At 45.4% G+C, this 24,902-nt stretch overlaps 1 protein-coding gene across 1 annotated transcript; it reads left to right on the forward strand.

Annotated features, from left to right (window-relative positions):
* Positions 1-11,719: 11,719 nt before the first annotated feature.
* Positions 11,720-24,576, forward strand: LOC130190011 (ribosomal protein S6 kinase beta-2-like). Its single transcript, XM_056409114.1, has 16 exons — positions 11,720-11,946; positions 12,861-12,915; positions 13,146-13,183; positions 13,279-13,393; positions 13,772-13,840; positions 14,105-14,252; positions 14,456-14,513; positions 16,405-16,505; positions 17,116-17,206; positions 17,323-17,413; positions 18,217-18,324; positions 20,192-20,254; positions 20,952-21,029; positions 21,192-21,299; positions 21,763-21,875; positions 21,997-24,576. Exons 2-16 carry the CDS (start codon positions 12,862-12,864, stop codon positions 22,169-22,171), a joined length of 1,410 nt encoding a protein of 469 aa, XP_056265089.1. The 5' UTR covers positions 11,720-11,946; position 12,861; the 3' UTR covers positions 22,172-24,576.
* Positions 24,577-24,902: the final 326 nt, after the last annotated feature.

The following is a 24,902-nucleotide window of genomic DNA, read 5'->3' on the forward strand; positions in this document are numbered from 1 at the left end:
AGCTAATCCAATCCTGAAAAGGCTTTTTTGTTGATTTAGACTGTGCAGCAATTTGGGAACTTGATCAATACATTTCAATCTGAAGTCCTCACATAGAGAGTGCTCAGGCCAAAGCCTTTATCCTGTGAGATTAAGAGCCCAACTGCCTGCTGCGGCCACGTGTGAGAAACAGCATGGAGGAGGTCCATTGTAATCCCTACATCTAGGCCTGTGTAGTTAGTTACCACAATGCAAAATAAACCCTACAGTGGAGAAAATAAACATCAACTTTACCAAAGAATGTGAAGTTTAGTCTTCAAAAAAACTGGACGATATTTAGCAGAGCGAGCAAGGTTACAGATCCCCTTTCTCCTAAAGTACGCTTTGGCCTTTCGTACTTATTTTCATGGGATATTGTGTCCCTCATGTCTCATCATAACCTACAATCCTGTTGTCTAAATAATTTCTTCGATTTGACGATACGTTATAACATAGATCTGGTAAACCACTTGAAGATACTCACTACGTGTCATCTGTTTACATTTCATGTTTAAAACTCAGCTCTGTTACTTTCAGTCCGGTTGCTGACATGAACCATCTTTCATTAAATAAATAAAAAACATTGACAAAATCAATAAAATGGCCTGCGATTGACTATTACATGTATTTAATAATTTCACATGTGTGGTACTATCTACAGTCCTGTAAAAAGAATGCTTTTTAAATTAAGTTTAATTTTTAATTTAGGCTTACAGCCCACCTACTACGTCAATGAGCATAACAACATCACAATGTAAAAGTGCACTACAAACATCTATTTGGTTTATTGGTAACAGAATGGATCCGATTATTGTGTTTCCGGTGTGGCCCTAGGGGAGACCACCAACGCACCACCTAGATCTGAATGTGTGGTGTTGGAGTCACAGGTTTTCCAGCTGTACTAGAGCCTATTAAACATAAGAGAAACTTAAAGTTAACAAGGTTATTTTATTGTTAATGTACAATAGGGTTGCACAACAAAATGCAGATTATAGTACTATTTTTCTCCATCAGAAAAAACCAGAAGGTTCATCCAGGATCAAGCTGCACTTGACAGGCGAACTTCAGGACCGATAGCGGAACTCCGGTGGGACAAGAGGAGGTGGACTCTGTATTTACATCATGAGCTTGGTGCTCAAACACAGTCAAGATTGACGGACCATGTTACCCTGATGGTGAATATTTTTATGCTAAGATATCGGGCATATTATCTGCCCAGAGAACTGTTTCTGTTGCTGCCGTTTACATTCCTCCTGAAGCGAATGCTAATTTTCTTTGGTCTTTCTTGTGTAGCGAATGTGCTACAACTGCAATTTGTTGAGTGATCCTGTGTTACATAAAGACAATAAACTATTCTTGAATCGAAATGTGACTCGCTTCAAGAGGAAGTTCTCTTCCTGGGTAACATTGTGAGCTGTGAAGGGATCCAAACGGACATGATCGCCTTCACTAATATAAATGGCAGTATTTATATATTCACAAGAGAAGTTTAAAAATGGAAGATTCCTTGAAGGGATTTCTACCCACGCACATCCAGATGAAGTACAATAGACACCTGAGATAGCTTTGGAACTCATTATTGTGTATCACAACATGTTCAGTTATATATTTTAAATCTCTTACGTATTTCACCATATGATAGTTTCCCTAATACCCAATATATATTATTTGTCTTCCCCGTGTGTTGTTATATTGTTATATTGTATTCCACTTTTGTCGATATAATGAAACATTGACTATTGTTAAATAATCCTCACTTTGCTCCCATTTAACATTTGAAAAGACAAAAGAAGCAAATAAAACAGCACCGTGGGTTTGCTGCCCCCGCAGCACCAATACCGCCAGGTGCCACAGTCATTGGAATCATCATGAGTCTGAATTCATCTCGTGAAAAGTGAATTTTCCTCACCGATGAGGACTTTCTGTCCAAAATGATGACTTTCTGGGGTGCATCTATTACTCACCAACAAGAATGCTTGTAATCCAGCGGAACTTCATCGCTTTGTTTATTCAGCGCTATTTTCATGTATTTCATTTCACATGATGATCTCACAGACCACAGACTTCCATTTTATCTGCAAAACCACTGTTTCCACTGTAGGCCCATTCTCTTTTTATGTACACTCTTTTGGTTTTTCAAGCTTCAAGCATTTGGACCAGGAGGAGCTGAACATCTTTAAACCAACTGTAAAAGGTTATTTTTTGCCAATCTCTTGCTTCAGATGTTTTATTTTTGAGAATAATCTTCAGGGTTGTCAACGTAACTACTTGTATATTGTTTATTTATTTGCTGTTTCAGATCATCAAGATGAAATATAATCTGTAAATAAATTATGATATTTTAAATATGACTGTTCCCCAGGAAAACATTCACAAGCTACCCAGCAGTTTTTAAACTACTATATAAAATCTATTGAAAAAAACCAACATTATAATCCAAAGAGAAAGGTGCCCTCAGGAGAGTGTAGATGGAACAGTTTAGCTCCACGCCTTCCTTTTTGTAATAGTTGTTTTCATCCTGTCACACCATCTCGTCAATCCAACTCCCCTCACCTGCCTCTGATCACTCCCTCGTTAGTCCCTCATTCCCTGCACCTGGTCCTCACGCACTTCTCACCTGCAGAGCATCCCCTCATTAGTCCCTCACTATTTAGCTCCCTCACTTCCACTTGTCCTCTGCCAGATTGTCTTGTGTTTTCGTGCCAAGTTCTCCAGCCTTATTAGAGTTTATTCCTGACCTCTGATTCTCTGCCCTGCCCCTTTTTGGACTTGTTTGCTTCTTCGTCTGATCTCCTGGTTTTGACCCAGCCTGTTTCCAACCAAAGACAGTAATCTTTGTTACTCCTGTCTGAGTCATGCTATTGGGTCCACTCTAATAGCGTCGTGACAGTAGATCTATCAGACTTGTTTGTTTTACTTGCACATCTCACACAACTGATTCCCTCTAGACGTCTGGCCCTCTCTGTCTTACGGACTTGCAGCGCTGAGTTCGGCTTCAAGTCTTCATTTAGACCAAACGTATGTAAACGTGAGGTTGATGCCCAATAAAAAGGCACAGCGGAACTGGGAGTCAGCAGCTGTGTTGTCAGGGGCCGATTACGAGGAGCAGGCAGTAAAAACGGCACTTAAAGTTGTTTTGATAATGTGTGGATGTTTTTCAACATGCTAACTTATGCTTGCCTGTGTCTTCCAGACTCGCGTGACCCTTTTAAATAGTTCCTGCTCCGGCACCATGGAGCATCTTCTGATCACTTACATGTACCTTGAGCGAAAACAGAAGAGGCTTCTGGGAAAAAACGTTCTGCCCCCCCTCATAAGACTCTGTTCTAAACACATTCAACATGACATTTCAGCTGATATTACTCTTGTTTTTATATTAAATGTAGGTTACATCCAATTCAACTGCTATAATCTTGACATGATGTTTACAAGTGCAAACAGCTGTTGATGTAAAATGATCGTATCAATAAGATCTTTGAATATATATAGTGTCTGAAATAAAAATGCATGACATTCGAACCTTCTTGTCACATCATGCCACTTAATTACAATTTAATTAATATTAAATATCTCAGTGGTCAGTTATGCTCATCTGACAGAGATGATAACATCCACACCTGTTGACTCACGTCTGCCAGAGATCCTTGAACATGCAGCCATAACTGTTCATCCAAAACATGATGCAGTTTGCTGTTCACTCGCCAAATCACTGACTCATTCACTCACCTACAGATGCATAATGATTGCATGATTCCCGCGGCAGAAATAATAATATGATATGTTTTTCTGAAATTGTCTATTCTGCATAATGAGCACTTTTTGTCTTTTAGCTATATTTTGATTTTAATACTTTTGTACTTTTAAGTGCTAGCTAATTGCTTGATCATTTAGGGATTACAAGAATCATATTACAATAAAACTGATATGTTTATAAAAACAAGTCTTCTCGTTTTCTTGTAATCTCAAAAGGCTCCAAAAATCTTCCTTTGCATATTAACACCCAAACACAACACCCATACACAACTTGATTCTTGTATAACTGCACCTTCATAGAGTTTGCAGGTTTGTGGTGGATAATCTAGTCCCAATATCAGGGAATCAAACTGCTCAGCCTCCCAGGGAATATATTATTCCACCTGCGAAGGAGGCTCTGATAAATTGCAGAACCTCAAATCCAAACACAAATAGCCAAAACTAATATAATCTAAATAAATAAATAACATATTGGGGGGGTGCTAGTGACTTTTTCTTTGCTCCGTCCCGATGCGCGCAGACCGGCGTCGGAACTCTGCGGCGACCGCGATCGACGTATTGAGCACCCCTGCATTAAAACATTAAAGAGCCGAGAGTTTTTTTCAGCGTAAGAAATACGATGTGTGGCGGGAGTGCGTGAGTTAAGACCGAAATGCGTGAGTCTCACGCTCAATGCGTGAGACTTGAGAGCCCTGCTACCTATCCACGTGTACAACTGGCTAATAAGCAGTTTGAGTTATTACCTTATTGTTCACTTAGCGTTGAAGTTGCTAGCTCGTTTGTTGAGTTGCTTTTCGTCCAGAAGAAAAGTTTTGACAACCGACAAAAACGGCCCGACATTGCTAGAGTGATCCGGGCTGTACTGTGTGTGTGCGTGTGTTGCCTCCTGCCGAACCCTGGAGTGACTCACCGAACGCCTGGGGTTCGATCGAACCCAGGTTAAGAACCACTGTGCCAGAGTGTCCGGCATGGGGTGGGAGGTGTGGTTTACCAGGGATGAGAGCTTTGCCATCATCCTCCTGTCCCCCACCACCTCCACAGCATCCAGAGGAGGACACCATGGTGGCCTTCTTTATCAGCTTGTTCAGCCTCTTCCGGTCATCCGCTGCCATGCTGCTGCTCCAGACGACCACTCCATAAAAGATGGCTGATGCCACCACAGAGTCAGAGGAGGTCTTCAGGAGTGCTCCCTGCACTCCAAAAGACCTCAGTCTCCTCAGCAGAAAGAGTCTGCTCTGTCCCTTTTTATAAAGAGCGTGTGCATGATCAGCCCAGTGCGGTTTATTGTCCAGGTTCGCACCTAGGTACTGTAACGGACTGAGGGAATGTTATGTTATAAATGTTATGTTCCGGATGTAAGTGAACGTCTCACGAGCTGGTAGCTGTGAGGCGTGTCTGTGATTGGACAGCGAGTGATGTTGTTGTGTGTGTGTTGTTGTGTTACGACTGCTCGAGCAGAGCTATGACCCGGAGCAGACGTGAAGCTGGTTTGGAGGTTTTCACGGCGTTTTGCGGGTTTTGGCGTGAGCTACGCCAACAGTAGCTTGTTCTATGTTCTCTGAATAAACACCCTATAAGCCATCTACGTCTCGTAGCGTTCCTGACCCAGGGTCGCTACATTTGGTGTCAGAAGTAAAACTTTCGCTATCATCAACATCGCCACGCGAGGTAGCAGCAGAGAAGCTAAGTGGCTAACGCTCGTCAACGGTGAGAAACATGACGTCGGGGAGCCGTCTCAAGATTAAACGGGAAGGAGAAAGTGGCGAACGGGAATTGGACGGCGCAGCCGGAGCCTGGCAGACGACGGAGCACCGAGAGCGGGTAAAAGAAATGACCGCTAGGATGGCTGCGGAGGCTGGCTTTGGCCACTCGGGCCGCGCCGGTGAGGGAAATGGCGGCCGTAGAGGAATAACTGCGGCCGCAGGAAGGGACATGACTGAGCACACGGAGACACGGAGAGAAGCTATTGCGTCCACAATAAAGACCCCCAGATATGACGGTAAATCCAACTGGGAAGCTTTTCATGCACAATTTGAACTATTAGCCCATGCCAGTAGATGGTCCACTGAAGTAAAATCTCTCCAGTTAGCGATGTGCCTCACGGGTGACGCTTTATCAAGCCTGCTGCTGCTGAGTCCTGATGATCGGAGTGATTATGATGCACTAATTGGGGCTCTAAAGCGACGATTTGGACAATGCTCTGCCACTAGCCTGCTCCGCTCTGAACTATGCAGCAGACAGCGACGGCCAGAGGAGCCGCTGAGGGAGCTCGCTAATGACATTGAGGGGCTTGTTCACCGCACCTACGCCCACATGCCCTCGTCCATCCAGAGTGAGCTAGCGAGGGACCATTTCCTCCAGGCCCTGCTGCCAGCTGACCTGCGCATCCAGACACTACTCGCTCACCCTGGGTCGCTCCAGGAGGCTTTGGAGTCAGCAACGGAGAGAGATGCTGTGTGCTGGCGCCATGGGTAAAGTGGTTGAAAAAGCACCAAAAGGGAGCGCTGCTTGTGAGACGGAAAGGGAGTTGGCGCAGCCTGCCTGGGTGGGGGAGCTAACCCAGCTAGTGAGGGCTGCCACTTCGAGAGATGAGAGGCAAGACAAGCCACGACCAAGAGTCTGCTGGGGGTGTGGCCAGCCTGGCCACCTGATCCGACACTGCCCCCGTGCCACCGCGAACAAGGAAACGAGCCGGGACCGCATAATCGGGACGATGCGGACTCCTGGCACTCTGTCCCAGCCCCCTCTAATTAACGAAGCTACGCAACCGTCCGACCAAATAAGGGCAACCAGACCACCGGAGGATTTTGATGGTCAGCTAGAGCGACTAGTGGTGCTGGGTCGAACATGGATAGGAGACTGTTGGTATACAATGCTCACCATTGGAGGGACATGCTGCTCTGCACTGGTAGACACAGGTTCGTCAGCAACCCTGGTGAGGCCCGATGTGGTGACAAATGGAACTGATATTTTTCCCACTATCGTGAAACTGCAGTCAGTCACCGGGGAGCGAACTCCTATGGTTGGGGAAGCAATAGTGACTCTGGGCCTGGGGAAAAAGTCTATCCGCTGCCCGGTGTGGGTTGCTAACCTGGAGGACTGTATACTGGGACTGGATGTTCTCGGGGCATTGGACTGTGTCAACGACACAAAGAGAGGAACTCTCACGTTCCCTGATGGTCATGTCATCCAGATGTGGCGCCAGCCACCCGGCCTGGCTGTGTTGCACCCACACCGCTGCCACACTGACGGCTGAGACAACACATGATGCTGCCCCTAGCTGCATCCCTTCAAATGAGCTATCCACACTGCCTCCACCCTGCCAGCTGCTGAGTTGCACCCACCCCCAGCCTCTGTCCGGCCAGCTACAAGTCCACACACACAGGTGACAAACGCCTCTCCACCTGACGACCGTGAAAGAGTCTTGGCAGTGAAGGAGGTCTGGCAGGCAAACTGTGGTGGTCTGACTCCTAGCGAACAAGACCTGTTGTGGCAGCTGCTTCTTGAGTCAAGGACTGTTTTTCAATGTCGGAGGACGATGTGGGCCGCACAGATCTCATCCAGCATGACATCGAAACAGGAGATGCACGGCCGATTAGGATGAGACCTCGACGCCTCCCACTGGCCAGGCAGGCTGCGGCAGACAAAGCCCTGCAAGAGATGCAGCGAGCGGGAATCATCGAGCCTTCCACCAGCCCCTGGGCCTCGGCGATCGTCATGGTCCCCAAGAAGCAGAAGGAGGCGTGGCGTTTCTGTGTGGATTACAGGCCCCTCAACAAAGTGACAAAAAAGGACTCCTACCCCCTTCCACGCATCGACGAGGCCCTCGACACGGTGGCAGGGTCAGCCTGGTACTCCTCTTTGGACCTTCGGAGCGGGTATTGGCAGGTCCCTCTCAGCCCTGAAGCGAGGGCCAAAACTGCCTTCATCACGAATGGGGGCTTGTGGCAGTTTAAAGTCCTTCCGTTTGGCCTCTGCAATGCTCCTGCCACGTTCGAGAGGCTAATGGACAGGGTACTCGCTGGTATCCCTCGGCAGGAGTGTGTTGTGTACCTGGACGACATACTGGTGCACGGTGACTCCTTCCAGGCAGCTCTCGAGGCCCTGAGGCGGGTGCTGGAGAGAGTGGCAGCAGCAGGTCTAAAGCTGCACCCACAGAAATGCTCCTTCATGCAACGGGAGGTCACATTTCTGGGGCACAAGCTTGGGGGCGGCGGTGTCGGCACCATGGATGATAAAGTGCAGACGGTGAAGGATTGGCCTACCCCCAACACTGTGCAGGACCTGAAAAGCTTCCTGGGCCTGGCCTCCTACTATAGGAAGTTTGTGAGGGTTTTTCCTGCATAGCTGTACCACTGTTCCGCCTGCTGCAAAAGGGGTGGTGTTTGATTGGACAGAGGAGTGCCATGCAGCGTTCACTTCACTGCAGAGAGCCCTTGTGGAGGCCCCAGTCCTCTCACCGCCTGACCTCACCCTGCCTTTTATCCTCGACACGGACGCCAGTAATGCAGGCGCAGGTGCTGTGCTGGCCCAAGTGACTCCTGAAGGAGAGAGAGTGGTGGCGATCACAGCAGACAGTTCAACAAGGCTGAACGCCGCTACTGTGTCACGAGACGGAGCTGCTTGCTATGGTCTGTGCCATCCGACATTTCAGATATTACCTTGGGGCCTCCACTTCACAGTCCGGACCGACCACTCTGCCTTACAGTGGCTCATGTCTTTTAAGGAGCCAGAAGGCCAGCTGGCACGCTGGATTGAGGAGCTACAGGCGTATGATTTCACTGTGGTCCACAGACCGGGGGCACGCCACGGAAATGCTGACGCGCTTTCACGCCGGCCTTGCAGCGCTGATGGCTGCAACTACTGTGAGAAAAGAGAGGCGCAGGAAGAAGAGCGGCTGCAACCTGGTGTGAAATGTGCTGCCGTGGGACCGGTGGGCACGCCAGCAGGCCATGGACTGACAGCTGTGGACGCAGCAGAGTGGGGGTGCAAACAGGAAGAGGATGTCGACATAAGGCCAGTGCTCGCTTGGGTGGGATCCCAACAGCGACCACCTTGGGGAGAGGTTACCATGTGTTCTCGAGCCACAAAGGGACTCTGGTCAATTTTTCAAGCCCTGCGACTGCGTGATGGTGTCCTGCAGAGGGGGTGGAAAGAGCCGGCGACTGGAGAGACACGGTGGCAAGTGGTGGTGCCCAGGGCTCTGAGAGAGACAGTGCTCCGGCAATGCATGGAGCTCCGGGATCTGGTCACTTGAGCTACGAAGACCCTCCGTCGCCTCCGCCAGGGGTTCTACTGGGGCCAACATAGGCGGGATGTGGAGGACTACTGCCGCCGCTGCGACAGCTGCACAGCGAAGAAAGGCCCTGCAGACAGATCTCATGCCCAGCTCCAGCAGTTTCCGGCTGGGTGTCCCATGGAGAGGGTGGGGATTGATGTTCTTGGACCGTTTCCTCACTCAGAGAGAGAGGGGCAACCGTTACATCCTCACTGCCATGGACTATTTTACTAAGTGGCCCGAAGCGTACTGCATGCCGAACCAGGAGGCAGAGACGATTGTGGATGCTCTGGTGGGGGGAATGTTCAGCAGATTTGGGGCCCCTGAAGTCATCCACACAGATCAGGGCAGAAACTTTGAGTCCCGTGTCTTCGCCGCCATGTGTGACAAACTGGGATCCCACAAAACCCGCACGACACCCCTCCATCCACAGAGCGATGGGCTGGTCGAGAGGTTCAACCGCACGCTGGCACAACAGCTGGCCATAGTGGCAGCTAAACATCAACGCGACTGGGACGACCACGTGCCTCTGGTGCTGATGGCTTACAGGTCTGCGGTGCAGGACTCACTTCCTGCTCTCCTGCCCTTCTCATGCTCGGCAGAGAAATCCGGACGCCAGGGGAGATGATGATGGGGAAACCTCCTGACGCCCCTGCGGGTCCCCCGGGGCTCGACTATGCTCGGAAACTCCAGGACCGCTTGGAGTCGGCCCACGAGTTTGCCAGGAACCAGATGCGCAGTGCGGGCGTAAGGCAGAAGAGGAACTACGATGTGCACGTCAGAGGACGCCATTTTGAAGTCGGAGAGCTGGTCTGGGTGTATAGCCCTCAGAGGAAGAAGGGCAGGTGCCCAAAGCTCGACAGTGAGTGGGTGGGGCCCTGCCGAGTCCTGGAGAGACTTGGAGAGGTGGTGTACAGGGTCCAACTGCCACCACGAGGAAGGAAAGTCGCTCTGCATCGAGACAGGCTGGCCCCTACCGGGCACATCCACCCCATCAGGACAAGAGCCTGGGGCACGGGAACCCTGGACTCAGCCCAGACTACCCCCAAACCCTTCCCAATGGGCCCAGCCTTCGCCCGCCTTCACAGGCTCTTAGTGTCCCTGGCCCCGCCCTCCCTTCCCGCCCCTGCCCTTGGTCCCAGCGTCCCTCAACCCCTTTTCCTTCTCCCCAGCGCCGACGGCAGCCTCAGAGGAACCGCAGGCCCCTGGCCACCTGAGAGACTTTGTTTGCTCGAGGCGAGGGACTTTGTGGGGGGAGGGTAGTGTAACGGACTGAGGGAATGTTATGTTATAAATGTTATGTTCCGGATGTAAGTGAACGTCTCACGAGCTGGTAGCTGTGAGGCGTGTCTGTGATTGGACAGCGAGTGATGTTGTTGTGTGTGTGTTGTTGTGTTACGACTCGTTCGGAGCAGAGCTATGACCCGGAGCAGACGTGAAGCTGGTTTGGAGGTTTTCACGGCGTTTTGCGGGGGTTTTGGCGTAGGCTACGGCCAACAGTAGCTTGTTCTATGTTCTCTGAATAAACACCCTATAAGCCAGGGCTATTCAACTTCAGTAGCAAGTGGGCCGAATAAGAAAATCACGGGGGGTGTGAGGGCCGCACAGAATATTGATAAAATAATGGCTAAAAATGAAAAACAGTAATGTATATTTCCACAGGTAAACAGTCACACACGAAAATGCGTCGGTATTGTGTGGCAAAAGTGTTGCGAACAAGCATCACGATAAACATGTTTCAAAGTGTAAATATCCGCTCAAGGTAACCAGTTGTTTCAGATCCCTTCAACCAAACTGTTCCCATGAAAACATAAGAAATGTGACTTAATGCATCAATATATAAATTACTTGAGCTGAAACTAATATCTGGTGGCGCAGCGCACAGACTGTGTGTCTTTGAGTGCAGACTCCTTTTGCGTGAAAGGGATCGAAACCAGGTCGGGCGATCTTTTTATTTTATTTTTTTCGAAAATGTATTTCTTCATCCGTGGCTGTGATGCGCTGCTCACTTATACAATCGGAATCGTCAAAATGGATATGAACGGTGGCTTAAAGATCTCCAGCAATATGTTTGTGAATGTGTGACGAATCTGGTGAGCGAGATAGAGCCCCGCTGCAGATGTGAAGAGAACACAACGCACGCGCAGGGAAACCAGTAGGGGTGTAACACCGGCAACCAACACGGGTGCGTAACATAAAGATGTAACCATACAGGTTTGGTTGAGGCAACAGTGAAACTCAATGGCTCTGGGTTAGATGTCTCAATGTATAAAAGAGGCGTGTCCGTCAGTTTTATTTTTTCTTACCAAGCTATACTGATTTGCAGGCAGTCTTGCGGGCCGTAGTTAAACTCAAACGGGCCGTATCCGGCCCGCGGGCCGCTAGTTGAATAGGCCTGCTATAAGCCATCTACGTCTCGTAGCGTTCCTGACCCAGGGTCGCTACAGTACTTTAGCGTTTACTAATACAAATACTTACTATTCTAATTATTATATTCTCCTTTATTATTAGTATTTTTAAATGTGATTATTGTTATTATTCTACATGTATTTGTTGTTATTATAACACCACCAGCAGCCGCAGTCTCACCGTCGTCATCATTATGATTATCAGCAGCTGTTCCAGCTCTTTCCTTCCAGGACCTTCGTGACGCAGCGTGGCCGTGATGACGCGGCAGGCTAAAGGGCCATTCAGCAACATCTAGGAGCGTCCACGTCGGACAGAGGAGGATGAAGGGAACCCAAACGGCTCTGTGTGTTGTTGTTAGTTTAGTCGACAGAAGGGTAACAGGAGCAATGGCGGTTACAGCTGTCGGCGTATAGACGGGACTTTTGGGTTTGGAGCGGTCGGACTGCGGACAGACACACGTGCGCTGGGTGAAGACGGAGAGCTCTCAGGTGAAACGCTAGCTTGCGTTAGCATGCTCGCCACCGCGCTACCTGTCAATCCAGCTGTCAACGTGGTAGCGGGTAGAATCAGCTGGTGACTACTCAGAAGGACACAGAGGCGACCTACCAAACGCCCAGTCTATCTGACTTTAGTCTCGTGAAACGTTTGCCGGGACGTCAGCTTGCTCGCATACTGTTGTGTTATCTGGTTGCCTCCTTGTTAGCTCACATGCTACGTGTGAAGTTAAGATAGCCATCTTGAAGACGGTGATGCTGAGCCGTCTGTGTTGTGTGAAGAACACCACTCACTTTAAGCACACAACACAGTCCCGGGTCCGCTTTACCGTGAAGGGTGTATCGTCAGCGGGTTCACGGATCGGTGGTTGCGCGAAGTTTCGTGTGGGCCAAGTGTCGGAACCCAGACGGACGTGTGACCGGTGATGTGTCCAACACCCTGACTTCGTTTTAACTGTCGGTGTCCAACGAGTCCTGGTTTACAGGAACTACCACTTTAAGTGAACTACTTAAAAAGTACAGGAGGCTGTTTTAACGTCTAATAGTGAGACTGAATTTGTGTGTAGATCAAAATAAACGTTCCACATATGCACAATCCACACAGCAGCTGTCTCTTATATAATTATTCTTAGGAACACAGCCTTTTAGCTTATTATTTGCCTTTTTGGATATCCAAAACAGATCCTTTGTACATTTAGGGATATCTGCCATTGCATTATTTCTAGTTATCGTTCTAATCTGTACTAATCGGAATATATTCCGTAAATTCAAAATGACACAATGTGGTTTGTCATTTTGGATATATGACATTTAAATTATGAACAACTGTATTGTAGAAATCTCCGACATGGGAGTTTTCCCCAGCCAGAGTTGTATTGCAGATATTGATTGTACTGTCTCTGTTTCAGGATGGCAGGAGTGTTCGACATAGACTTGGAGAATGAGGACATCAGCGACACAGAGGTCTGTATCCCCCAGTCATTGATAAGACTAACGCTGATTACTTCCCTGAAGTACACAGGAATAATAAAAAAATCATTTGCCTCCTCCTCAGGTTGTTTATCTGGGATGCATCGCAAACAAATGCACACATGATAAAATGTGGAATACACATCGTTGTATTATTAAAGTACATTTTGGCTTCTGTGTGCAACTTTGTTTAACCTCAGTGACTTTCTGTTCCCCATCTGTAGGATGACGTCTGTGACTTCACTGTGACGGAACCAGAGACGTAAGTTGAGTTGAACATGCCATCAAGAGGAGTGGCTCTGATACAGCAGGCCATTGTGTTCCTACCAATACTGAACTGTGCCCTGCTCATCCCAGTGTGCAGACAGAGGAGGTGGAGCTGACCAGTGAGAGTGTCAACAGAGACAGCGAGAGAGTTGGACCGGACTGTTTTGAGCTTCTTACGGTGCTGGGAAAAGGAGCCTATGGCAAGGTGTGCGTGTGTAATGATGTACCATGCTGTTCACTCTACACATGTTATCTTTTTTAAAGTTCGACATTTTATTTTGTATTTTGAAAAATTATTTCTAACTACTCTACGATTGACATTTTTGCTGTAAACAGGAGTCTATAAACATTATTATTAATCGTAATACTACGTACAAGATACCTGACAGCACTGTGACATTTTCTTTTCCTGATTATTTTTCTTGATCCTTGTTTGTTGTAATATTAATTTTGGCTTCACGAGACTGACACAGAAAAAAAAAAAAACTTTAGACCGCACTTGGAGAATGGATCACAATTGGATATTTTGTCCCACTCATGATTACATTTGACAAATATAATTGATTGATATTCTATTTTTCAGGTTTTCCAGGTGAGGAAGGTCCAAGGTGCTCAGATGGGAAACATATTTGCCATGAAGGTTCTGAAAAAGGTATTTTGTCTCAGCCATCAGGTCCTTCCTCAGAAATACATTGCCTGACTAATAGATCAGGAAGTTGTTCCTCTCCTCTCTTCTTCATGCGTTACTCTCCACACTATGCTTCTTCATCCTCTTTTCTGGCCTCGTCCATTGCTTTGTCTTTGTCTTTCTTTCTGTCCTATCGCATTGTGTTTGTCTTCCCTTCTGTCCTCGCCCATCCTTCTTGCGTCTTTCAACACAGTACTCCGCTCACTTGTCTTGTTTGTTTGTCTTTAGGCGAAGATAGTTTGTAATGCCAAAGACACGGCCCATACTCGAGCAGAGCGGGAGATCCTGGAGACGGTGAGACACCCATTCATCGTGGATCTTCTGTACGCCTTCCAGACAGGGGGAAAGCTCTACCTCATACTGGAGTGTCTGAGTGGTAAGAGGGATGTGGAGGGTAAAAACATAGGGGTAGAGACAGACGCCATGGCCCAGAGTTAGTGAACACATATCTATAGCTCGGGAGATCACTTCATTCAAAGAGGTGGAGAACGAACAAGAGGGATGAATGAAGGATCGGTTGGAGGGAAGATTCTTTGACACTGATCCCGCTCATCCAGCTGTACTGTTGTTTACCACCAGGAGGGGAACTGTTCATGCAGCTAGAGAAGGAAGGCATCTTCATGGAGGACACTGCTTGGTAAGGACACATGCTCCTGTGTAAATGGTTGCACACAATCTGGGAAATCAGCACAACCTGCAAACTAAAAAAGCACAACATCTGAATTTAGAGATGCACTCATTTCAATTTTCACGGCCTAGTTTAAGTTTAAATTAAGATTTTCTTTCTTTCTTTAAACTGTTAATAGCATTATAAACAAACATATTTATAGTTTTTCTTTCATGAGAAATTATATTGTATGTTTATAGTAAAACCTTGAGTCTTGACTATGAAATAACTTTCTCCAAAACTCCATTAAGTTACTTCAAACAATTGTCAAAAGAAAGTACTAGGGCTGTCAGCGTTAACGCGTTAATCTATGCGATTAATTTTGCCGCGTTAACGCACAAAAATATTTTAACGCAATTAACGCAAATTTTTTTATTTTATTTTTTATAAACCGCGGCAGTACGGTTTGACACTGTTTCCGTTTTTAAAACAATTATTTCTCCGCGAAAATAAGGAGCAGAAATCAGTTTAACTCGTGGATGAATCAGTCGGGTTTCCTCCTGCTCCTCCTTCCTCCCGTCTCCCCCTCTGAGACACAGAGGAACGAAGGGGCGACGTGTCGGGTGACGCGGCGCGGAAAGAACGCGACACACGAAACCTTCAACGTGATTGGTCAATCCGTTTGTCTGTCAACATTTCGGGGAAAAAACAACCAATGAACACTCAGTAAATCACAAAGGACCTCCCACCTCACAGGTTAGGCTCATTTAGCAGCCTGTCAGTCAGAGAACCAGAAAACACGGCACCAGGACAACTGAGCCTCATTGAATAGAGCTGAGATTGTTCTGGAATGTTTGATGTATAACACGTGGGGATGTGTCACATGCAAAAGACTTTAAACGGTGAATTTAATTTATTTTGTAAAATGTATAAAATGCCCCCAGCCTCCAGAGGGTTAACGTGACATATGTGAATGTCAGTCAGTTACCAAGGCCACTGGTTCTGCTGTTCAGTGTTAAAGATGACAGGACCAATGGGGTCTCAATATACTTTTTTTTTTTTACTAATCTGATGTTTCACTGAAGAAACAATTTATCATCCACGATATTAAATACCTCGCTGGCACTGTATATGTAGGAGCCTCTTTGAAAACACAACTCTGTGTGAAGTTTTGTCTTTAAAAAGAAGGAAAACACTTTTAAGCGCGATTAATCGCGATTAATTAGTTAATTTTTTTAAATCGATTGACAGCCCTAGAAAGTACACACACACACATTTTTTTCAAACATGTTGTGCTGTATAGCTCAAGGCTAACAGCAGGAGCTAACGTCCAAGAGCTGACTTGGGGGAGCGGTGCTATGAGGTTATCCTCCAGCACCGAGCCGCTGAGATTGAAGTGAAGAAATATTTTAGGTTCATCATGAAACTGTGGCAGGCCAAGATGTCCCAGGTAATTAATGAGAAACAATGAAGGCTGTAATATGACAACAATGCCTCGCATATTATTCTGATCACGGGCGAGACCACAGCACTGAGTAAGTGAGAGGAGGCGGGGCTAGGTGTATGCTGGTCTGTCGGAGAGAAGAGGGCGAGACTCAACCGTCACGTGACCTCCAGTAGATATACATGTATGACAAACTAAAATGACAGTCCTCTAACCTCTTGGTAGTAGCCCAAGGCAGCATGGATTCATGTCGACATCACAGTTCCTGTCCTTTTTAGATTTGATTCCTAAAGAAAAGCAAGCAAATACATGACAACCGGCTGGTTTTGACGGGTGGCCGATCGGTCAGTGCATCTCCACATAAAACTTCAGCATGATGATGCATGTTTTCATTCCTACTTAGTTAGTGATTCATTCCTAGAATATCATTCTGCCTCTGTTAAGACATGGACTTAAATAATTCTGTCTGTTTTAAAGTTTCTATCTAGGAGAGATCACATTGGCTCTCGGTCACCTCCACTCTAACGGGATTATCTACAGAGACCTCAAGCCTGAAAACATCATGCTTAATCACCAAGGTAACACACACCACATGTTAAACAATGCGATCAATACAGCTCAATTTAAAGTTGTTGAAAGCAAAAGATTGAATGTCTTCAAATGCAGAATGGTCACACATAGTGGGAAGGCGGTGCTGATATTTCTGTCTTTCAAATTTCATGTGTAGTCTGTGATTGTTTACATACCGTGATGTAGTCACTTCATTTTGACCTCATTTCATTGGTGTGAACATGAAACTGTGTCTTTGTGTTGCCGTTGCCTCAGAATGAAATCAAGAGCAGGTCCAATTCATTTCCGTCATGTTTCTACCGTAGCCCGGAACAGACCAACCCATCCCTGGCTGTTCCTTTTGTGTGTCCCCTCAAGGCCACCGTAGTTCTGACAGGCTTGGGAAGGGAGGAGTGAACGGAGGGTCGATCAGTTGGATGCAGTCTGCTGCCTTAGTGCTCGCTTACCACTCATTTCTACACACTGCTTCTTTGAATGCCCTAATGTGTTGTTTCCAGGCCCCCCTTTGCGTCATTGCTAAACTTAGATTGTGTGATGGTTTCATTCCCTCTTGCATCTAGATTCTACCCGACATGTCAACGTCGATAGTTTTACTTCAACATGTGTTTCGTTTTGAAGGACACATCAAGCTGACCGACTTTGGCCTCTGTAAGGAATCCATTCATGATGGAAGTGTTACACACACCTTCTGCGGCACCATAGAGTACATGTGGGTAACACACACATACAAACAGACAGACAGACAGACACACACACACACACACACACACACATATGTTTTTTTTCAATCCATGTGTATTTCATCAATAGAAATTTCTCTACCAGGGCTCCAGAGATCCTGACCAGGATGGGTCACAACAGAGCAGTAGACTGGTGGAGCCTCGGGGCCCTGATGTATGACATGATGACCGGATCAGTAAGTTGGAGTAGTAATTAATTATGAGGAAACTGTGTCAGGTGTCCAGTTCTCTCAGTGGGCTGCTTCCTCCAGTCTAAAGACATGGAGGTTAGTTGATGACTCTAAAGGTGTGAGTGTGACTGGTTGTCCAACTGTGTCAGCCTTCCTCACTCAGTCAGCTGGGATCGGCTCAGCTGTGCGCACACACAAGAGTCTGCACTTTACACAATGCAACCTATTTGATCGGATGGTGATCGGCTATATTACGTTGTAAAATGGGGGATGAATAGAAATATATCCTATAAATTCTTCAGATTAAAAGTATTGTTGTTACTCTTCCTCCCCTCTGGTGTGTCCTTGCACCACCAGATGACAAATGACTATTGTAACCACTGCCTTGGACATCCTGTGGTCTCTTTTAGTCACTGTACTGCTCCTTAAATCCACAATGCAGACACATTCAACATTTATTTATACTGCAATGCATGTTAAATATTCTAGACATTATTCAAACTTCAGGATGTTCTGATCTAGTATTTTACTGAGACAGTCTAACTGTAAGAGAGAAAAATAGCATTTCAGAATGATTCCTCTGACTCAATAAGCCTCAGCTAACGGAAACCTTCAATTGGTCCATTTCTTCTTGTGTTACTCTGTCAGTGGGTACATTAGCCGTTTCCCTCATCTAATATTACAGTGAAATATAATAGTCCCGCCCAACAAGGATTACTAGCGTTACTGTTTATTGCTGCTGTGATGGATTTATATCCCGAACTGCAGAATCCTTCGAGTAACTGCTGACTCCTGTAATTCTCCACCAGCCTCCATTCACAGCTGAAAACAGGAAGAAGACCATTGATAAGATCTTGAAGTGTAAAATCAATCTGCCGCCATACCTGACCATCGATGCCAAGGACCTCATCAAGAAGGTCTGTAAAACGACCCCCTCATATGAGGCCGAACGTAGAGTTTGATCATTTTCTAAATGCTTAAATCGCTAAATTGGCCACATTCTTGATCGGATAGGAGTATTTTGTCTTTTTGCATTTATATATCATTTATCATCGTCTGTCAGACTTTTGCCCTCCTCAGTAGCACTCTAGTAGTGTTTGACAAATTGGATGAAATTTCTCTCTTTTTCATAACCACTATGAATCAGTTTCTCCTTTTTTATGGAGCTAAAATGTGCTCGTCCTCATTTTGCCATGTTTTGATAATCCATCCTAAAGCAATATGAAAGATGAGCATTATGAATATTAGTCAGGTGCGTTACATGATGCCAGTCTGCTAAAGGGCTGAGCACAAGTTGAAGGTCTGAAAATGGGATTCTCTTTGATAATCGGTGCAGACTGAATGCCGTTGACTGAAATACATGACTTTTCGATCAATCAATAAAACGGTTGTGGCAGCTGTCTCCAATTTGGCCTCGGCTGCTGGTGATTGGCAATCAGTCAGCAGCCGAGGCCGCCCTCATAAAAGGGCTCAGTGGAGAGGAGAGTGAGCGGAGGCGCAGTCTTGCGGTCTGCTGAGTGGTGTGTGAGCCGAATAAAACATGTTGTCAACCGGAACCTCTTTGGTCATGGCTGATCCTTGGAGCTTTTGGGGGAAACCCACGGGTAGCGGCAATGGAGTTGCTACAACGGTATTCATCATTCAATTGTGTTGCTGGTTTGGGCACATTGATGGGGATTGTTTTCATTTAGGAAGGTGCGTTGTTAAGTAATAACAAACAAACCCCCATTACCCTGCTGATCCTCTTAAAACTAATGCATTCACTAAAAAGGGGGTTACACGTCCTTGTGTGGTGGTACCTGGCTTTGTAGTAAATTCTTTGAAAATAGAAAACTAAGCATACGCTCTGTTTTATTCAGGAGCTCATTCTGTGAAGCTGTAAATCAGGCGGTCCAGGCGGCACAGCTGTGTAGAGCCTTTAGACTGTTTACGTCAACTGTAAAAATAATTAGGTAAAACTTAATTCGCACCACATGGTCTCACAGGGTCTTCCTCAGAGGACGGGATGTGAGCCAAGGCGTCTGATGTTTGCCAATTACCGTTTCTCTGAACGGAAAGCTGCACAAAGTTTAGACTCTAGAAATGTAATTTCATTTGGCAGTTTAATACTTATTTATATGACGTGTGAAATATTATTAGCAACAGTAGTTGCAATATTATCATTATTCAGAGTATGTCTTTTGCACCTGAACAGATGGCGCATGCCAGTACCTAGTCTTCAATGTAACCTTTAATATAACAAATATTGGTTTGAATTAACATGAAAGTAACAACCAGTTCAAGTTTCCATTAACTACAACACAGTGTGGGCAGATTAATACTCCATATATGCCTCTGTATATATCTGGGTCAGCACGGTGGTGGAGTGGCTCGCTCTGGCCTCACAGCAACGGGGCCGTGGGTTCGGTTCCCGGTCTGGGCGGAGTTTGCATGTTCTCCCTGTGGCAGCGCGGGTTCCCTCCGTGTTCTCTGGCTTCCTCCCAGGGTCCGAAGACATGCAGGGCTTTAGAGTTAATTAAACTCGAACTTGCCCGTAGGTGTGAATGTGAGTGTGAATGGTTGTCTGTCTCTGTGTGCCCTGAGATGGACTGGCGACCTGTCAGCTGGGATCGGCTCCAGCGTCCCGCAACACAAAAAAAAAGGATAAGCGATTTGGATATTGGATGCATATCCCTCTGTTGTCATTTAGTTATTTTCTTGGTATTATTTCTCATTGGAAACAATATCATGAAAACGCATATATACTCTAAATGATTTCATTTATTGTTGGTATTTTTCTTTCAGCTCTTAAAGAAGAACCCAGCCCAAAGACTCGGCTCCAGTAAAACCGACTGTGCTGATATCCAGGTATCTCCCTCGGGCTCCAGGAGCCTGACGCCTGCTGTGAACATGGTTTCCTTCTCACTGGACAAGCTCAAATACACCACATCCATGTGGGAAGGCACCGGAAATATCCGAGATCACCCTCCAGCAGCGGAGTACGATGTATCACTAAATAGGAGCTTTACTAGAAACCAAAGAGGCTCGTCATCGAGGCCCCGCCCAGACGCTGAAGGGATGGTTGGGTTTCGCATGAGGTCCTGCGGCACAGTCAGTGTGTGACTACAGTAGCACGGGAGCTAAGCAGACACATTTTAGACACTAAAAGAATCCATTTAAGTTAAAGTTGAACAGTATATTTTGCATATTCTCACAGCTTCACTTTGCCTTCAGATGGGGAACTGAAGCCGTTCTGCAGGAAATGCCTTTTCTAGTTTTCCTCAGAACTAACCCTGTTCAAACAAACAAAGTTACTCCAAACCAGTAACGAGCTAAACAATGGATGCGGCGGTAGACCAGCAACTCAAAGTGTTCTTTAAAGATTCACCATGGACAACATGCAGAGGACAAAGACATGATTAAAACGCTTTCCAATTCAAATCAAAACCACAACTTGTGAAGAAAGGCTCACAGCCCCCTTGTGCTTCAGGATTAATGTGTACATTTCGGCTATAAATTGGGGTCCAGAGAGAATGTATAACGTATCCCTATTGTTCCGCTGCAGAAACATCCGTTCTTCAGGCACATCGACTGGACTGAGCTGCTGAACAAGACGGTGGAGCCGCCATACAAGCCACAGCTGGTAGGTCACCGGCTGGCCTGCGACCGGCTTGTTGAGGTGGCGTTCTCCTCGGCCCTCATTCTGTCATCACAGCATCTCTTTCACGTTCCATTCTGACGCACCTTCACAAATCTCCTCGTTTTCCTCCAATCCCTCTAAACGCTTTCCCACCTGTCTCCGTAGCAGTCGGACGAGGACGTGAGCCAGTTCGACACCCACTTCACAAGACAGACGCCGGTGGACAGTCCAGACGACACCACGCTGAGCCACAGCGCCGAGCTCGCCTTCGCTGTGAGAGGCTCTTCTTTATATTGAGGCTCCAGCACAAAGCAGTTTACTGGAAGCAATTACTTGATTAACTAGAACGGGCACTCGGTGGAGCGCATAGCTTCGCATATCACAAGATTGGGCATTGAATTATGAACATTTTGGCATTAGTTGCATGCCAATTGGATAAAAATGTACCTTTTCATGACCTTGACCTTTGACCCGATCAATCCCAAAATCTAATCAAATGGTCCCCGGATAATAACCAATCATCCCACCAAATGTCATGCGATTCGGTTTAATACTTTTTGAGTTATGCGAGTAACACGCATACAAATAAATAAATACACGGCGATCAAAACATAACCTTCCGCATTTTCAATGCGAAGGTAATAAGTAGAACTCGATGAACTCTATTCATTTGGTGAGAAAGCCAGTGGCGTGGTGACGTTATCCATCGATGATTTGAGTTATGATTCTCTATCAGGGTTTCACCTACGTGGCTCCATCAGTCCTAGAGAGTCTAAAAGAAGGCTTCTCATTCGAGCCCCGAACACGAGCTGTACGCCGACACAACAGCAGCCCCCACACACCCATCAGGTAACACACACACAGCAACACGCCATAGTCTTTCCTGTTGTCTTCATAAAGAAGATGCGTAGATGATAAATCCTCTTCATAAACCATCTTACAACTTCTCCTCTGTGTCTATTTCTTTCAGTCCTCTGAGCTTTTCCTCAGCGGGAGCTTTCAAGTCTCGCGGCGATGGAGAGTCGTACCCCTTTCCCACCGCTCCACCGGCGGCTCCGGTTGCTGCCTCCCTGGAGAATGGAGCTGCCAGTCAGCCAATCAGGACGCCCGCGAGGAACAAGAAGCAGAACGGACATCGGAGATGAGGAGGACATCTGTGAAGACCTCAGTCCGATTGACATTTTTCAGAGTATATAGTAAGTGTCGAGGCACTGAGTTAAAGTGTTTTGCTGGCATCAGGCTTTTCTTTGAGGTGGTTTAATTTAGAGGTGGCTGAAAAGCCTAAATGAAAAGTGGAAAGCTCTCCATTTTCCTTTCTTTCCCAATCAGCTTTCAAAAGGAATCCAGTAGTCTGGGGCCTGTTTGCCACTTACCTACAGGTAAATCCCTCTACACGGATCCACTGGATCCACGTGGAATTATCATGCTTTTCTTTAATTTGTCTCAGATGGTCACTTTATTGCATAAAACTTCCATTTACAGTTTCCATATGTCTGCACGGATATATGGGAAACGATGACTTTAAATCAATATTTTATACAAGAAGCACTGGAAAGAGGGAAACTCTTCTTCACTGATTCCATCGTGAGGAGTTCTCAATCCGCTCAACGATGGATTGATCGTAACAGTGTTTCGTTTTGTATGTACATGCTATCTCATTTACAGTAAAGGGAAACTGATATAAAGCTTTTTGGTTTTTAATTAGTTAATCAGCGCCTAATATGTTTACCAAAGTCTCTCTCAATAGGTTGGCGATCAGTTAGAGAACTAATGAAGGATCACTTGATTTACGTCCAATGAAAATGAGCCAAAGGTCATCGAGGCTTCAAGTAGTAAGATGTATTCATGGCTTGGAGTGGGACTAACGGAATCTACAGAATTAAGTGCTACATCGCACACGGAAGGTTATGTATTCATAAGTGTCATATTTGATCTTCAGCAAACATTTGTGTGTGCGTGTAAATATAGGAACGTTTTTTATGACGACTGCCAAAGCGTTGAACACATCCTGTCATATTGTACAGCCACACCAGTCCCACTATGATGGAGTGCACTGGACATGGAGAGATGCACTGTGTTTATTCATTTGGGCTGGTGAGGTTGTGTTCCTGTATAGTAATTAAAATGTGTTAATATCAACACATAACTCCGTATAAGTATTATCATGTTCAGTCAAAGCAGGCAGGTAAAAGCTGTGCTCTTGGAAAGCAATTTATGTTGGATAAAAAGTATTTTGGGTTATCGAACAAACTTATTTTTACAAATAGAATGTCAAATAATCTCAATTAATATTATTATTATTAATAATAAAAGAAGAAAAAATGCTGAATTGTAGTTCCTTCTGAACTTCATTCCTGTGTGCGTTCTGCCTGACGCGCCCATGAGGGCCGATGCTGGGTGACGTCGCTGCGGACCACGCAAACAGGAACTCAGCACTTCTATGGATCATGGATAGGTTATGAGGTCTGTTTGATGCCAAAAATCTTTCAACTTTTTATTTTTCTTAGACCAAATGACTCGTAGATTGAAGTAAATTGAGTCTCTTGTTCCAGGATCAGAATAATTTAAAGGACCAGTCTGTAGGATTTTAGTGATCGTAAACTTGAGTTTTACTTTATTTTTTAATACCCCACCTGACGACAAATTACGAGAACCCGACCTGCAAACCACCTGTTTTATGCATTATAGTAGCACAGTTGTCAGACGCTCCCCCCCTCATTCATATATATATACAGGACTGTCTCAGAAAATTAGAATATTGTGATAAAGTTCTTTATTTTCTGTAATGCAATTAAAAAATTATTAAATATTAAAAGAATAAAAGGCTTGCAATATTTCAGTTGATTTGTAATGAATCCAGAATGCATGACATTTTAGTTTTTTTAATTGCATTACAGAAAATAAAGAACTTTATCACAATATTCTAATTTTCTGAGACAGTCCTGTATATCAGACAGTAAATGCGGAAAAAACTGATTTAGGCAAAACAACATTCTGAAATAAAGTGCTTTAGGTGTCTCCCAGTTTCATGGTGATATATTTGATCTGCATGTATTATTGATTATTTTATCATTTTGATTTATTTAGTATTGAACACATTGGGTTTCCATATAATCCACCTACCAGAGGGAGTTTCCCGTTTGCAGCAGTGGACGTCGTCCTCATTAGCTCTGTTCACAACACACTGACCTGTGAACGGTCTGTCACTACCGTGTGAATAATACTCTGTACACTGCCATTTGTTTCTGTAATGACATTGTTAATAATACATGATTTGAAATGCAAGATAAGGAAGCTGGGCTGTTTTATTTTGTCTTTACGCCACGTTGCCACACACTGCAGTCGGACATCTGGAACCACTGTTAAACTGTTCAGTTTAGTGTATTTATTTACATTAATAATTATAAGCTGATGTATATAACGCTGTGAAAAGGACTCAACATCGCCAGAGTTAATGAAAGTCTTACGAGTCCATGTTTAAGATATTTTCTTTATTTGTCACATTTGATAACTGATTAATATGAAGAATAAACAACCATAACTTGCTAAATTGTTGCTTGGAGTATTTTATTTATGCAGATGTTACTTAACTGATGGATGGATTCATATTTACCCAAAGGAAATGAAAGGTAATTATGATGCCGCTGAAACAGACATTCCATTCAATTCACTATTTTGTCGAGCCCAAAATCATGAGATGTTTGCCCCCAGAAACAGGACTTGAACACTAGAAGTGTGTGTGTATATATATATGATATATATATATATATGTGGATATATATATGTATGTATCTTTAGATATACATATACAGGACTGTCTCAGAAAATTAGAATATTGTGATAAAGTTCTTTATTTTCTGTAATGCAATTAAAAAA

Source organism: Pseudoliparis swirei, chromosome 24, assembly GCF_029220125.1.
Source record: "Pseudoliparis swirei isolate HS2019 ecotype Mariana Trench chromosome 24, NWPU_hadal_v1, whole genome shotgun sequence".
Classification (NCBI taxonomy): Eukaryota; Metazoa; Chordata; class Actinopteri; order Perciformes; family Liparidae; genus Pseudoliparis; species Pseudoliparis swirei.